This window comes from Mustela nigripes, chromosome 7 (assembly GCF_022355385.1).
Source record: "Mustela nigripes isolate SB6536 chromosome 7, MUSNIG.SB6536, whole genome shotgun sequence".
NCBI classification, from domain to species: Eukaryota; Metazoa; Chordata; class Mammalia; order Carnivora; family Mustelidae; genus Mustela; species Mustela nigripes.
The window spans coordinates 96,613,827-96,629,867 of NC_081563.1; the positions used below are offsets into that span (position 1 = coordinate 96,613,827).

Sequence of the window (16,041 nt, forward strand, 5' to 3'; positions counted from 1 at the left end):
CTGGTGTCTTTCATTGTTCTCTTGCTTTACTGCTACAACTGAGGAAGAGCAGGTCACTGGTCTCATTTCCTCTCCCCTGTACTAGAGTTCTGTGTCCACTCCCTTTCCACAGCCTCATGGTGGGCAGAGGCATTTCTCTGCCTCTTGGAGTTGGGCTTGGCCATGTGATCTGCTTTAGCCAATGGGATATTAGTGGATTTAACACAAACATGGGTTTGAAAGGTACTTCTATCATTGACACGACCTTTTGTGCATTGATCCTACAAGGAATGTGTCTCAGGAAGTCACTGGTACAAAGAGGATGAGAGACACAAGGAAGAGCCCCATCTGAACCTTGGAGCCAAACCTAGATTGGCCAAACACCTGTCACCTCACAGATGCATGAATGAGAAATACATGATAATGTATGCAGGCTGCTGAGTTTGCACATGGTTTGTTACACAGCATTATGGTAGAATAGCTAACTTATACAACTATCCTAGTCTAGTTCACTATATTATCTCTCTCCTGCAAATGCCTCATAACTGATCTTGCTGTCATCAGTCTGATCTGGCTCCGACCTCTTCTTTATGAAGTAGTCAGAATCTTCTTTCTAAAAGGCACACGCAATCACACTACTCCCTCCTTTATCTCCTTCATTTTCCACTGCCGTGACTCTAGCTCCCCTATCCTTTAGCACATGGCCCCTCTCTGTCTCTGAACTCATCCTGGCCACTCATCCCTCCACTTTGCCACTTCTTACCCCTCACACCCTCCCCCTATCCCAGCTGTCACCGTCAGGTCCTTCAGTGTGTGAAGCTGTTTTGGATATTCCTCTTCTAAAAACTATTCCTCTCACATTCTTTACCTGCTTGGCTCCTGATAATCTTGGATTCTCAGAATAAGCACCACTTCCTTACAAGCATTGGAGGTCCCCAACCCCTGCCATATACTGTGCAACTCCCACACAACCAACCTTAGGAAGGCACGAATCACACTTTGTTTTGGAATTGCTTGTATAACTGTCTCCTTCCAGATGCTGCAGCCCCAGGGCATAGGACAGTGTCTGGCCTGCTCACTGACGCTTCCCCAATGGGGGTTACCAGCTTAGCACACAGTAAGCATTCAGTTAATGTGTGTCAGAAAAAGAATGAATTGGGCAGGAAGGATGGGAAAAGAATATTTCTGATCACCTCTTCCTTTTACCTTCGTGGATTCTGGAGTTAGATGGGCTCTTGGCTTAGGGAAAAAAAAAAAGTCTCTTTCTCCCTCTATTACTTTGTGGATTCATTTTGCATTTCTAAGCCCTAGCTCAGAGATCTGAGTATTGTCCTGGCTTCCTGGAGCCTGCTTGGTGACTTTCTTAAGTCTGTTAGAGCATGTAGAACAGACATTCATCACAAAAACAGGACAAGAAGTGCTCATTTTCCAAATTCTGACTTTCAGAAATGTTTCAGGCACTTAGGTAGCTAACTGGCTTCTGAGCAAACCACAAGTACTAAGAAATGTCAAAATCTGTAAAACTGCATTTATTCCTATCAAATGGCTGAACGTAATAGTATGCACAAAACAGCTGCCTTGATGGTAATTATCCAGTAATTATGACTTGGAAGTTCCATCTAGTAGAGATGGAAAAATTGCTTCAGAATTGTCAGCAAGTCCGTTGGGAGGGCAGGAGAGTCTATTAAACCCGCGCAGTCTTCTAGCTTCTGATGTGAGAGATGCAGAGATGTCATGGATTACTGCCATGCTACATGGAAGGAGGCCCCTGGGTGTCCTTCCAGAAATGAAGCCTCTCTCCCAGGAAAAGCTGGAGGTTAAGAGGGAAGGCAAGATGCTCATGGCAAATAAACCCTTAAGTTTGCCTTTTCATGAACCTGAAACTATTTTTCCAGGTGAGTTCTGTGTCGTGCCATGAGGTTACATGGAGATGCCCCTCAAATATGTCTGGGAATTGAGGGCTGGCCAAGGGGTCCTGGTGAAAGCCAGGTGGGGACCCAGGGACTGAATAAACATGTAATCCTCATGGAAGGATCCAGAATGTTTCCTCCAACCTTCAGTCAGAAACCCACTGTAGAAATATAATGCACCATGGCCTAGGGCAGCAAGGATTTTAGCTGCCACCATATCTGTGGGACTTCTAGGATGGGAATGTGGGGGTCAGGAGTTGTCTCCTTCCCTTTAAAAAAAAAATTTAAATTCAATTAATTAACATATAATGCATTACTGGTTTCAGAGGTAGAGTCCAATGATTCGTCATCATCTTAAATCATACCCAGTGTTCATTACATCATGTGCCCTCCTTAATGTCTATCACCCAGTTACTCTATTCCCCCACTTCCCTCCCCTCCAGTAACCCTCCATTTGTTTCCTATGATTAAGCATCTTTTATGGTTTTTCAGGTTCTTCTTTCTTTATGGAAAGCTGCAGAGCTTGATTTAGCTTTATAGTATATATAGTATACATTATAGTATATATATTATAATTATAATTATATATAGTATATATATAATTATAGTATATAATGTATACTATAGTATTCATTATAGTATGTATAGTATATATATTATAATTATATATATAGTATATATATTAGTATATATAGTATATATATTATAGTATATATTATAATTATAATTATATATTATAGTATATATATTATAATTATAGTATATATATTATAATTATAATCATATATATATAAAATTACATATAAACTATATATAGTATATATAGTATAATATATAGTATACATTATAGTATATATAGTACATATATAAAATATATATGTATATATGTATATGTACATATATATACTAATACTATATATATACATTATACATATAATAAAATATATAATATAATATACATATTATATATGTGGCAGGGTAATATTGCACTATAAATACTTAGGTGTGTATGTATATATATGTGTATGTGCATATGTATATATGTACACACACACATTACATCTTCCTTATCAATTTATCTATTGATGGATGCTTATGTTCCATGTCTTGACTATTGTAAATAATGTGCAATAATCATAAGGGTGCATTTATCTTCTTGAGTTAATGTTTTTGTTCTCTCTTTGTAAATATCCAGTAGTGGAATGAAAATATATTTTTTATATATATATATATAAAATATATAATATAAATTAAAAATATATATAATATAGATAGTATACTATCTAAAAGTAACCCTTGTGCATATATATAATATATATTATATATTTATATAAAATTATTAATTTATATTAAATTATATAAAATATATAATCTATAGATGATTTATATAAAATAATTTATATGAAATAATAATTTATATTTATATAAAATATAATTTATATAAAATATATATCTATAGATATAATATATAATATATATTTTATAATTATAATTATACTATATATAGTATAGTGGATTCATATTATACTATATATTATATAGTATAATTATATAATTATATAAAAATATAAAAATATATAAAATATATTCTAATTATATTTAATTATATATTTATATAATTGTATATATTATATATGTATATATATAATATATTTTTAACCTGGCAAAGCTCTCAGGATCTACTCATGTCTAAGGAGTTGCTTGCCTCCACTTTTGAGGAAATAAAATGTATTTCTTTCTTCCTTCCTTCCTTTCTTTTCTTTCCTCTTTCTTTCTTTTCTTTATTAAGATTTTATTTATTTATTCGACAGAGAGAGACACAGCAAGAGAGGAAACACAAGCCGGGGGAGTAGGAGGGGGAGAAGAAGGCTTCCTGCCCTGCTCAGCAGGAAGCCTGATGTGGGGCTCAGTCCTAGGACCCTGGGATCAGGACCTGAGCCCAAAGCAGTCGCTTAATGACTGAGCCACGCAGGCACCCCTACTCTCTATTTAAACAAGAGAAATATCCTGCTATGTGTAAGATGGAAAAGTGTGCAACGTGAATGGCAAACATGAAGTGGATGTGGTCCTACACTCAGATTCTAGTAGCAGGTAGATGATGTGGGTGCACAACTACCAGACAAGGTAGGAAGAGAATGGATCCATAGGGACGTGGGGAAGAGATTATAGATGTGCAGTGTGATGCTGTATTTGGACAGCATGTGGAAGGGCTAGAGAGCTAGGCATGTGGTAAGGACCTGAGGTATCCTTTTTTTGTTGTTGTTGAATGCCCTTTCAACCAAAGAGATCAAGCTAGCTGAGTAAAATAAGAAAAAAGTAGCATCTTAAAGAATGCCACTAGGCTCTGCGGATGCTTTTGTTACTCTGTCCTTCCTTAATTCAGCTCACCTGGCTGTTATCCCCTTCTTCTTGACCATTCAACTTTACGTTCAGTCTCAGTTAGGCTCAAAACTTTTCCTGATAGTTACGATTATACTACTTATAAAATACAGGGTTCTAGAGTACCTAGCTTTAACTAAATACAATCATGGGCTTCCTAATATTTCCTAAGTCATAAATATTATTGAAAAATAAGCAGACATCTTTCCAAAGATTACAGATAGCCAAAAGATACATGAAAAGATGCTTATTGTCACATTATCAGGGAAATACAAATCAAAACCACAATGAGATATCACCTCACCTCTGTCAGAATGGCTAAAATCAAAAAGACAAGAAATAACAAGTATTTGCAAGGATATGGAGAAAAAGTAACCCTTGTGCATTGCTGGTGAGAATGTAAATTGGTGCAGTCACTATGGAAAACAATATGGAGGTTCCTTAAAAAGTTAAAAGTAGAAATACCATATGATCTAGTCATTCCACTACTGGATATTTACAAAGAGAGAACAAAAACATTATCTCAAGAAGATAAATGCACCCTTATGATTATTGCACATTATTTATAATAGTCAAGACATGGAACATAAGCATCCATCAATAGATAAATTGATAAGGAAGATGTAATGTGTGTGTGTGTGTACATATATACATATGCACATACACATATATATACATACACACCTAAGTATTTATACTGCCATAAAAAAGGATGAGATCATGACATTTGAGACAACATGGATGGACCTAGAGGCTATTAGGCTAAGTGAAATAAATCAGGCTGAGAAAGACAAATACTATTATGATTCCACTCATAAGTGGAATCTAAAAATATGAATAAACAAAGAACAGAATTAGACTTATAAGTACAAAGCATAAACTGATGGTTGCCAGAGGGGAGGGAGGTGGGGTGTTGGGAAAAATGGGTGAAGGCCTCCAGTTATGGAATGAGTAAGCCATGCGAGTAAAAGAGTATAAGGAATACAGTCAATTATATTGTAATAGTGAGGTAGAATAGACAGTAGCTATACTTGTGGTAAACAAAGCATAGTGTATTAACTTGTCAAAACACTAAGTTGTACATCTGAAACTAAGGTAATATTATGTGCCAACTATACTCAAATTTTGTAAAAATAAAAGAAAAATAAGTTATCAAATATTTTTGTTTGAATTTTGAAAGTTCAAAATGAAATCTCCTTTCAACACATGGTGCTAAAACAAACACGTCCACATTCAAAACAATGAAACTGGACCCCTACCTCACACCATGTATAAAAAATCTTGATTTCCCTGGGGTTCATGAACTGTTTATAGAGAATGTTATTGATTTTCTGCTCTCAAAAGTGAGGCCTACATTGGATGCTTATATCCTGGGAATAAAATGAAGATCTCTCTGACTGAGAACAGAAATAGCATTTGGATGAAAATGCAACATGGACGTGTCTTTCTCCTGTCTTCTGACCAAAAGTTCCACCAGGAGCGCCCTCCTGTGTGCAATGGCTGTTGATCACAGAAGTGGCCTGTTTCTTCTCCTGTATTTCCCCCTCCACTTCAGTTCAGGGCCATCTTCACCACACGATTAGATGTGCTTCTTGCACAATCCCAAAAGAATGACCAGAGTGAACCAATTATGTCATCTACAAACGGAAAACATGAATTTGGGCTAAACATCTAACAGGGCCTGAATTTTTGTCTTCATGATGTCACCCTGTCACTAAAGTTTGGAACCTGAAAAGCATATGTTTTCATGGCTGTGGGTGTTACTGAATGAGAATTATGCTTAATTTCCTGCTCTCTGAAGAGTGTTGGGAGAATGTCAGAAGGACGGGAAAGGATGGAAGATCACTGTGGTTCATTTACGGCACAAAATGTGCTTTGCTGAATTGGAATTTCAGGCCTGATGCCCATATTCAGTCAAGGGGAGTTCAAAGCTAGGGGGAGGAATCAGTTTGCTTCTAGAATAAGTTGTTGTTGTTTGTTTGGAAAGGTTTTGATTTCACCTTATATGGTTGTACATTGTAACCACAATATAGAAAAAATAAACACAATGGTTCAATGGATCTTATAAACATTGGAGTGATGTTCATCCCCTGCTCCTGTTTGTGCATCCTCTGCTGCTGGAGAGAGTCAATGTGGTAAAAGTCTATTATTCATGGATCAATTTTCCAGGATATTTGGAGCACGGTTTCTTTTCATCTTTTTTGCTGCCTGCTTTTTAGCCACTACTCTCTAGTCATCACCAGAGGCAACAAAAAGTAGTTAAAATTCACACAAGTCTGAATTTTACTTTTTCATAACTTTAATAAGAGATAAGTGAGGAAATGAAACAGAGGAACACACCAGGTGGGTTTGCTGGGGGGACTCAACAGATCCACACTCAGGGCTCTGTACTGGGTTAAGAAGCACAGAGGCTAGGCAGAGTCTGGGGTGCCAGTGAAGATGGGATCTAAATGTAGACCATGAAATGAGAGATGGAACATTGCATGGAGCAGCCTGTGGAGGTAGGGAGACAACCAAGACTGAGTATGATTAAATGACAGAGGGTCACAAGCGATACTTCCAAAGGAAGTGAGGTTGGGCTATTCCCATTATATTTGACACTTTTTTCATGGCTCAAGTACATACACGCCCCATACTATGTGTCATGAGGAAGCTCACCCTAATGGTCAGAACGTTGTTAAAAAAATGGTCAGCCCGTGTTAAAAAAGAGAGAGAGAGAGAGAATAAGAGGGTGCCATGAAGCTTCCTCCAAATCTTGGAAATGAAATAAAGACAAATAAGGAATACTGTCATTTGGAAAAATAATTAGGGATGTGCAAAGAGTGTCACAGCATTCATATTCTATGTAACAACTCCAGCTTTGGGAAAATAACCTCAAATACAAATACAGTTTTAATTAGAATTTTTATAGATCTCCAAAATCTGTAAGATCGATATACAAAGATGTATGTCACATCATTATTTATAATCCCCAAAATCTTGAAGCAATATGTGTCTAATGGCAGCAGCATGGTTAAGTAAATTTTGGTGTAACTAGAATATGAGGTTGTCTTTAAAAATGATGTCTCTATAAGATTTTAAGGACAATGTGTTTGCTACGATAAGGAGTAAAAAAGCGATTGTACAATGAAGTCTTCAGCGATTGTACAATGAATCAAAGTGGAAAGAAAAATATGCTAAAATATTAGCAACTGATTTTTAGGACTGAACGGTGCATGATTTTTATTGCATCCTCTGAACCTGCAGAATTGGATGGGCTGCCATGAGCCACATGTGGCTACATAGATTGAAATTAATTAAAATGAAATTAAAATTAAAAGTCTGGATCTTCACTTGAACCAACCATATTTCAAGTTCTTGAAAAGTCTTAAGGAGCTAGTAGCTACTATATTTGACAGTACAATATAGAATATTTCCATCATTAAAGAAAGTTCTATTGGGCCTGAACTGATCAAGTGTTCAAGTGTTCTCTAATTAGAGTTTCTCTAATTTTCCTGTAAAGACCATGAGCTATTTTTATAACCAGAAAAAAGGAATAACAAAGTCAAGTTCCTCCTACACTGTTGGTGGGAATGCAAGCTGGTGCAGCCACTCTGGAAAACAGCATGGAGATTCCTCAAAAAGTTGAAAATAGAGCTAGACTATGACCCAGCAATCACACTACTGGGTATTTACCCTAAAGATACAAATGTAGTGATCTGAAGGAGCATGTGCGCCTGAATGTTTATAGCAGCAATGTCCACAATAGCCAAACTATGGGAAGAACCTAGATGTCCATCAACAGGTGAATGGATAAAATAGATGTGGTATATATATACAATGGAATACTATGTAGCCATCAAAAGAAATGAAATCTTGCCATTTGAGATGATGTGGATGGAACTAGAGGGTATTATGCTGAGTGAAATAAGTCAATTAGAGAAAGACAATTATCATATGATCTCTCTGATATGAGGAATTTGAGAGGCGATGTAGAGTGTTTGGGGGGTAGGGAAGGAAAAAATGAAACAAGATGGGATTGGGTGGGAGACAAACCATGAGACTCTTAATCTCACAAAACAAACTGAGGGTTGCTGGGGGGAGGAGGGGTATGGAGAGGGTGGTTTGGTTATGGACATTGGGGAGGGTATGTGCTCTGGTGAGTGTGCTGTGTAAGCCTGATGATTCACAGACCTGCACCCCTGCGGCAAATAATACATTATACGTTAATAAAAAATTTAATTAAAAAAGGATGGCTTGACTGTAGAAAAACCCAAGAGATTAGGTGAGGAATGGCAAACAGAATCAAGGTGAACTTGTATTTTAAGGAAGCAGTGACTTTAATGAGAGAGATTCAATATAATCGATAGTATTGTTTTCAACTTAAGTACAGGAAAGGTGTATTAACTGGGAGAGGGAGGGTCTACATATGACCCAGAAAAAGGAACGTAAAAAGGCAGGATTAGTCAATGTACCCCAGGATGGTTGTTGTGGTGGGGAAAAAAGCCCTATGACCATGGATTGATGCCTCAGAAAATAGCAATTTAATGGCTCCAGTAAGAGGTTGTCCAGCAAACCCTCTTGGTGGCTCCAACTCTCAACCTGACACCCTAGACTTTAGAAGTTGTTAGTGTCCACTAACACCCACATCTACTCTCCTTCCTGGATGCACAGCTAAACAAGTGTTCTGGATCCTTCTTGCATCTTAATGGAAATGTTTGCTCATCTGGACAATGGGTGGGAACAGGCAGGGCACCCACCACTTTCTGTCCTTGTTAGAAAAAGATCTACATAATCTTCCATGCCCTTATTTTCTCTACTTTCTATGTCTATTGGGGAAGGACTCCAAGAGGATAGAACCACAGGATGAAATAAGCCCCAATCCTTAAGTTTCTGTTTGGAGAACCATGGAAGCTGCCAGAGTGGAAATATCTGCAATGAACCTGGGGCAAGAAATAAACCCTTGTTGGGCTACCCCAGTGAAATTTTGGGGGTTGTTTGTGACATAGCAGCAGTGATACTTATTCTAACATATACATTCTAATTTGATCTTCTATGCAGAATGTGTTAATGCAGGAGGTCTGGTGACTTAATCTTTGTGAGCCTCTAGAGGAGCCTAGAACCATGACTGACCTTCAGCCAATCTCCAAGAATGTGGTCCTTGGAATGTTCTTTATGTAATTGGCGGATGATGTTGTTTTGTCCTCAAAAAGCAATGGGGTTTGCGCTACAGCTTGTCAGGATTGGTTAGTAAGCTTTATGATGTTTATCTGGTGTCTGGGTTGGGATTCTGAGTTCTACTATCATGATGTTCATTGAGCAGGAATATACCCGCCTGACCAGCCCTCCATAAAAGCCTCAGACTCCAGTGGACTTCCATGAATATAGTTCACACATGGCCCTATAGTTTGCTGCTAGAGAGAAAGCACATCTTATCTGACTGGGAGGGGCAGTAGTTGGAAGCCCACATCTAACCTCTCTTGATTTCTCCTGATGCATTTCATTTTTCCACTGCTCTGCTTTTATTCCATATCCCTTGCTATAATAAACCTTAGCCATGACTAAGACCTGCTGCTGAGTCCTGTGAATACTCCTGGTGAGTCAATGAACTTGAGGGTGGTCATGGATCTCCCCAAATACCTCCCATTATAGAGGTACAGGCTGCAGTCGTGGAATGAAGAAGCCATGGCTACAGAAGGTACAACATAGGGAGTATAGTCAATGGTATTATAATAGTGTTGTATGGTCATAGATGGCAGTTATAATTGTGGTGAGCACAACACAACATAGAGACTTGTGGAATCACTATGCTATATCCCTGAAACTAACATTTTGCATCAACTACACTGTAATTGAAAGGAAGAGCCCCCCACTCCTTCCAACCCCCCCAATTGAGAAACAAAATACCTCTCACATGAGATCTTTCTCTTAGAAAACAGAGCACAAACTGTCCAGAATAAGTATGTTTTCTATCTGACACTTGAATATCTTACTGCCACCTGTTGACATTCTAGCATAAAAATCAAACCCCTTCATAAGGGCCTGACTGAAAACAACACCACTCATAACATCTTCAGAAGATTATCTGGAATTCTGTGACCACCTAATGATGTCCTTTCAGTGGCCAACCTGGAGGGCATTTCTTCAGTGTCTCTTTTATATGTGTCACTTAAGAAGATGAAGCGGGCCACCTGGGTGGCTCAGTGGGTTAAGCCTCTGCCTTTGGCTCAGGTCATGGTTTCAGGGTCTTGGGATTGAGCCCCGCATTGGGCTCTGCTCAGCACAGGGCCCGTTTCCCCCTCTCTCTCTCTGCCTACTTGTAATCTCTCTCTCTCTGTCAAATTAATAAATAAAATCTAAAAAAAAAAAAAGATGAAGCAAGTTCAAGATTTAGGATAACAGCCATGGTGAGATAGAAACAAAGGCTGTGGAGAGAGGTCCCATTTGGTGGTGATGCTGGGGAGGGTCCAGAGAGAAATTCTGCATGAGACACACCTGGAAGAAGGGACATCATTTCCAATGGGAAGAGTGATGGGATGTGCGCATTTGAGACAGAGTCATCTGCCCCTGAAACAGGGCACCTTCAGGGACAAGGGCTCTGAGGGCACTGGCTTGGATCTATGAAATGTCTGAGATGGCAAGTAGTCTGGGAGGTATGATATTTAGGGTGAACTGTTGAGGGATATTGAAGAACTGGCCTTCCTGATGGATATCTGTTTATATTACAGTTAGCCAAGGCTGAGAGATCCTTATACCTTAGGGCCCAGGATTAAAACTCGTGCTGCTGAATCGCTCATAAAAGTCATCAAAAACATCATTTTCTAAATCCATATTGTCATGTAAGTTTGAATGTCATTATTTTTTCAATTGTCTGATGAGCACCCACATGACCTGACCCTGCCTAGACTCCCAACTGCCTCTCAAATCATGGGAGCCTCCCCTATGGTCACTTTGTTCCACTTACACTGGACTCACTTCATGCTAAGTGCATCTCTGCCTCAGGGCCTTTGCACTGGCTGTTCCTTTTGCCTAGAATGTTGCACACCGCTGCCCACATCCCCCTGGCTGGTTCTGTGTAGTTATTCAGATTTCTTGTCACAGTTACCTTCTGAAAGCTACCAGCATCCCCCCAAGGGAATGTAGCCTCTCTCACCATGTCATTACCCAATTTCACTGACAACAGAGCAGAGATCTTCATTCCTTAGAACACGTTCTGATTCTTTCCATCCCCTTGTGCTTATCTTTATCCTCTGGTGAAATTTCTCAGCCAGCAGGTAACTTCAGATGAACCAAAAACACTGTCTGCATGGATTTCAGTTTCATTGCAACTGGCCGGACACCCCTTCCCTGGTTGAAATAGCTATTCATTTGTCAAGCAGCTTGGAAGACAATTGTAATCTGATAAAATGAGCCACAGTATTTCCTACAGGGTATACCACTGCTTAACAACAAATTGTGCAGATAGACTAAGGTAGTGCTTGGCAGCACATCTGGAGAAGCACTGGCCCTGGGTTGAGTGTAAAAATTCTGGAGACACATTACTCTTTTCTTTTTGTGCCTGGGCAAAAACCTCCAATTGCAGTTTCTTCCTCACTCCTTGGATAGTGAGTATCTGGGACAGAGCTGCCATTAGTGGAGGGGGAACATTTTAACAAATTGGGAAAGAAAGCCGGACCCTCCATGTCACTCACCTGCAAATCCACCTGAAGTCACAATCAACTTAGCCTTAAGAAACAGCAATGGAGGCTATCTCTGTGGGGGCTGACCCTCACCAGACCCCTTGCAGGGGATGCATCTTGTAGGTTCCTCCATGAATGAAATGATTTTGCCCACAAAGCACACACACTAGACAGGGGCTGACAGAAGATGGCCCATAGGACAAATCTGGCTGGCCTCCTATTTTTGCGTGGCCCATGAGTTAAGAACTATTTTTGTAATAAATGAAAAAGAATCCCATACCATAGATCAGGACATGCAAAAATTATATGGAATTCAAATTTCAGTTTCTGTACTTAAGGTTGCATTGAAACAGCCATGCTCACTCATTTGCACATTGTATATGCTGTTTTTAGGCTACAGCTGCGGAGGTGGGTTGTTGTGACAGAGACCATCTGGCCCACAAAGCCTGAAGTGTTACTACTATCTGGTCCTTCCCTTAAGAAGTCTGCCAACCCCGTTTTCAAGTCCTGAATGCCCCCACAAGCCTGATTTTAGAAGGACTTCGATAAGCAAGAGTTCCTTTGCCTTTCAACATTAGTATTTCCGCATCTCCTCTGCCCTGAAAACAGTATCTGCATAGCCCTAGATTTAAGGGGAATTCACAGGGGAAACCCACTTACGTAGGATCCATAATCCACAGCCAGGGTCTGCAGGGCCCATGGGAGACCAAGGCCAATGAGGATATCAAACACGTTGCTCCCGATGGAGTTGGATACTGCCATGTCTCCCATGCCTGAAAGGACAAGAGGTCACTAGAGTGAGGGAGGTGATCTCAGGATAGTACAGGGGCTCCCCAAGGGACCCTGTCAAACTTTTGGTCTGACATCCAGAGACTTAGCTGGCAGATCTGCTGGCTCATTTGCTAGGTGGTTCCCTCCCAGGCCACCATCTGTATTTTCAATGGACTAGGTATCTTCAGTAGAAAGGAGCGGAATGGAACAGAACAGACTAGAATGAAATGCACATACTACTGAACTGTTGACCTTCAAATATGATCACCGGTAAAATGTGAATGATTCAAAAAACCAAATATAGTTCCCCAAATTCTGAAACTTCCTTCTAGAAAGGAATAAACTTAACAGTTCTGTTAAGCCTCTCACGAGCTCACCAACTCATATATTTTACTACCATCTCCCAACTGCTCTACACTGACTTAAACTCTTTTTCTAAATAATTGAGCACTATTAAGGAAAACAGTGTAACCAGTAGAATTTCATGAGGACTTCTCGGGGACATTGCTCTAAGTGTCGTAGCTATACATTGTATTTGTCAAAAACAAATTCAATCAGCACAAATCAGGCATACACACTAGAGTGGGTGCTAGCAAAGGGCATGGCCTCTGGAAGGAGCATCCATCTGTGAACTTAAGGAGGGGAGGCTGTGCCATACACTGAGGACTGACCTATGACAACCACCATTGTCAGGGTACTGCAGCTGGGTAGACCTTAGGCTATGGGTTGTCTTCTCTAAGCCTTGGTTTCCCTATCCATAGAATGGGGGACTGATCTTCCCTATCCCACAGAGTTGTTTAAATTAAATAAGATAACGTACCTAAACAGCTTTGCTCGGTGTGTGGCGCTCAGCAAAGGTGAACTCTCATTACATTTATTACTATTTTTAATAAAAGAGGGAGTCAGTAACACAACCTTTAGAAAGGCCTCTGTGTACTACCTAGAAAATGTCTCTGCCTTTCTGAAGGGTAGATCTTCGGGCTTGTTTCCCTGTTCTTTTGATGCCAGTGACCTTTTCGACTAACACAGCACTGAAGTCAACCATCATCTGGGTAATTGTCATGTGGATCCCCCAAAGCTCCCCCCGACCCATAGGTCTTCCTCCCTCGCACACCCCTATCCCCATCTAAATGGAGGTCCCACCTTGTCTGGCCACAATGAGGCTAGCCATGCAATCGGGCACACTGGTTCCAGCTGCCAGGAAAGTGATCCCCATGATGACATCAGGAATTCCTAGCGTGTATCCAATGATCGTTACCTGGAAGAAGCAGGAAGAGGTGGTGAGTTGGGGGCTGATGTCAACCTGATGCACTAGTGGATCCTCTGCCCAAGAAGCACAAAAGGCTGCAATCTGGGCAGTCTCCTCAGGGGGCAATGTCTGCTCTCCGTGTCAATGTAGACGGCAAAGAACATCGTGCAGAGCAGACCAGGACTGCAGGTCTGGGAACTAAGATATAATTATGGAGCCCATGTTTCCCAACCAAAGATTAGTATTGTATACATCTTTCTTTCAGGTGAGGCAGGAGGCTTGAGAGAAAGTTTCTGGGAAAAGGTGACTTGGGGACAGAATATTTGAACTCAGGATGGTCCTAGGATACTCCAGAATGGAAAAGTGGAGTCATAAATAGGCAATACATTCTGGATGGTTGTGTTTCCTAAAATGGCTTTGGGGCAGAGGCTCTTTTGAACCAGAACCTCACAACCAATGCCAGTTCTTGAATCCCTGTTTTAGCTTCAGAAGGGACCCTTGAGTGGTCACCTGGTCCATTGACCTTATTTTCTGGTTGACAAAACTATGACTTAGTTAAGGGAAGTGACGATGACAACTGGGGTGATTACTCCCCAATTCTTCACATCTTTCCTTCATGTTCTCTGCCTTGTGGCTCTGCTGTTCTTCCCGTTAGAGCAGGTGGAATAGATTTTCCCCACTCCATTGATACTGGGCAGAAGTCACAGGTCCAAGGTGCTAGGATGCACCTCATGTTTCCACTGGCCCTCTAGCATTCCAACAATCTGCCATGAGAAAAGCATTCCCTAGGTAGCCACCGGTCCAAGGAAATCGAGCAACCATAAGAAGTAGATATGAAACCCCCTGCTGCCTGAATCACATATAACCATGTTATGGCTTGAAGGAGAACCCTCAGTCAGTGCTGGCTAAGATTACTCAAACCACGCTCAACCTACAGGTATGTAAGCAGGAAGATAACTTTTTGTGATTCTAAACCACTGAGTTCAGAGGTGGTTTGTCATGCAGCTTATTGAGGCATTAGCTGACTGATACAGTGACTGGGCTGACACCTCACCTCCGAGTCCCCTCTGATTGAGGGTATTTTTCTCTCTAAAGAGGTCTAGCAATGCTGTGGGTCCTCAGTACACTCACCATCCACACCATCATGTAGGAGAAGGCTGCTATCCACAACGTGGAAGAAGCAAATGTCACCATAAACCATTTTTCCCAGCGCGGCTTGTTGCAGTTGGGTACAGTGAAGTATAAGACAAAACTCAGTGGCCAGGTGAACGCCCACTTCACTGTTTCCAGTTTTCCAGCTGGGAAAGGAAACAAAGACAAAAACAAGAATTAGTTAGTTTCATCTCTGTGTTTTACCAGCCCTCTGTGCTACTTGCCCCGGACATTTACGTCCTGATGACCTGTGAAATCAGGCTTATTATATTGTCCTTTTCATAAAAGACACAAATGGCTTCCTACCAGCAGCAAAACCTAGCATACAAAAGCAAGCAGAATAAAAACAGTTATCCACCGCTCACCTGCTAGTTAGGCACCCAAATGACAGATGAGGCACTTCTGAGGATACAGGGCTGGAAGGATGGTTTGGCACATGTGGCCGGTGGCAAAGGATGAGGAAGATTCCCAGATGCAAAGGGAGGGGAGTGTGTGGGGATGCAGGTGACGGTTAGGGAGGGGAGCTGGAAGACCACCAGTTGGCCTGGGGTCTGTTCTCCCCATGGTTAGATCAAATCTTGCCAGATTATAAAGTGTCAGTGGTCCCAGCGCCATCTAGTGGAATTGATCAACATTGTCAACTCTCTGAAATGAACAATGATTTGAAAGTTCTCAAGGTGGGGTTTGTATCTCAAGTTGAAGTGAATTTGCATATTAGGCATTGATTTCTGGTTCTCTAAATACCTGCTGCCATGGCTAGTGATGACCTGATCTTATCATCTCTGTGTTGCCTGAGCCATGTGTTTCAGAGATACCCATAAATGCTTATTTTGGTGACCATGTTTCCATGAGTTCCTTGTAACCACAGATTTGACAAACCTTTCAATTCTCCTTTAGCCTTTATTACCATCCTGAGTAAATGCTAACACTTCTGGTAAGAAAT

General features: G+C 40.5%; 1 protein-coding gene across 1 annotated transcript in view; it reads right to left on the minus strand.

Annotated features, from left to right (window-relative positions):
* Positions 1-16,041, minus strand: part of SLC24A3 (solute carrier family 24 member 3) — a 483,820-nt gene that overhangs the window by 15,156 nt on the left and 452,623 nt on the right. Inside the window, exons 13-15 of the mRNA XM_059406468.1 lie at positions 15,078-15,244; positions 13,841-13,955; positions 12,587-12,699 (exon numbers count right to left, since the gene is read on the minus strand). Of these exons, the coding sequence (XP_059262451.1) occupies positions 12,587-12,699; positions 13,841-13,955; positions 15,078-15,244 (395 nt within the window). The remainder of the gene's footprint in view (positions 1-12,586; positions 12,700-13,840; positions 13,956-15,077; positions 15,245-16,041) is intronic.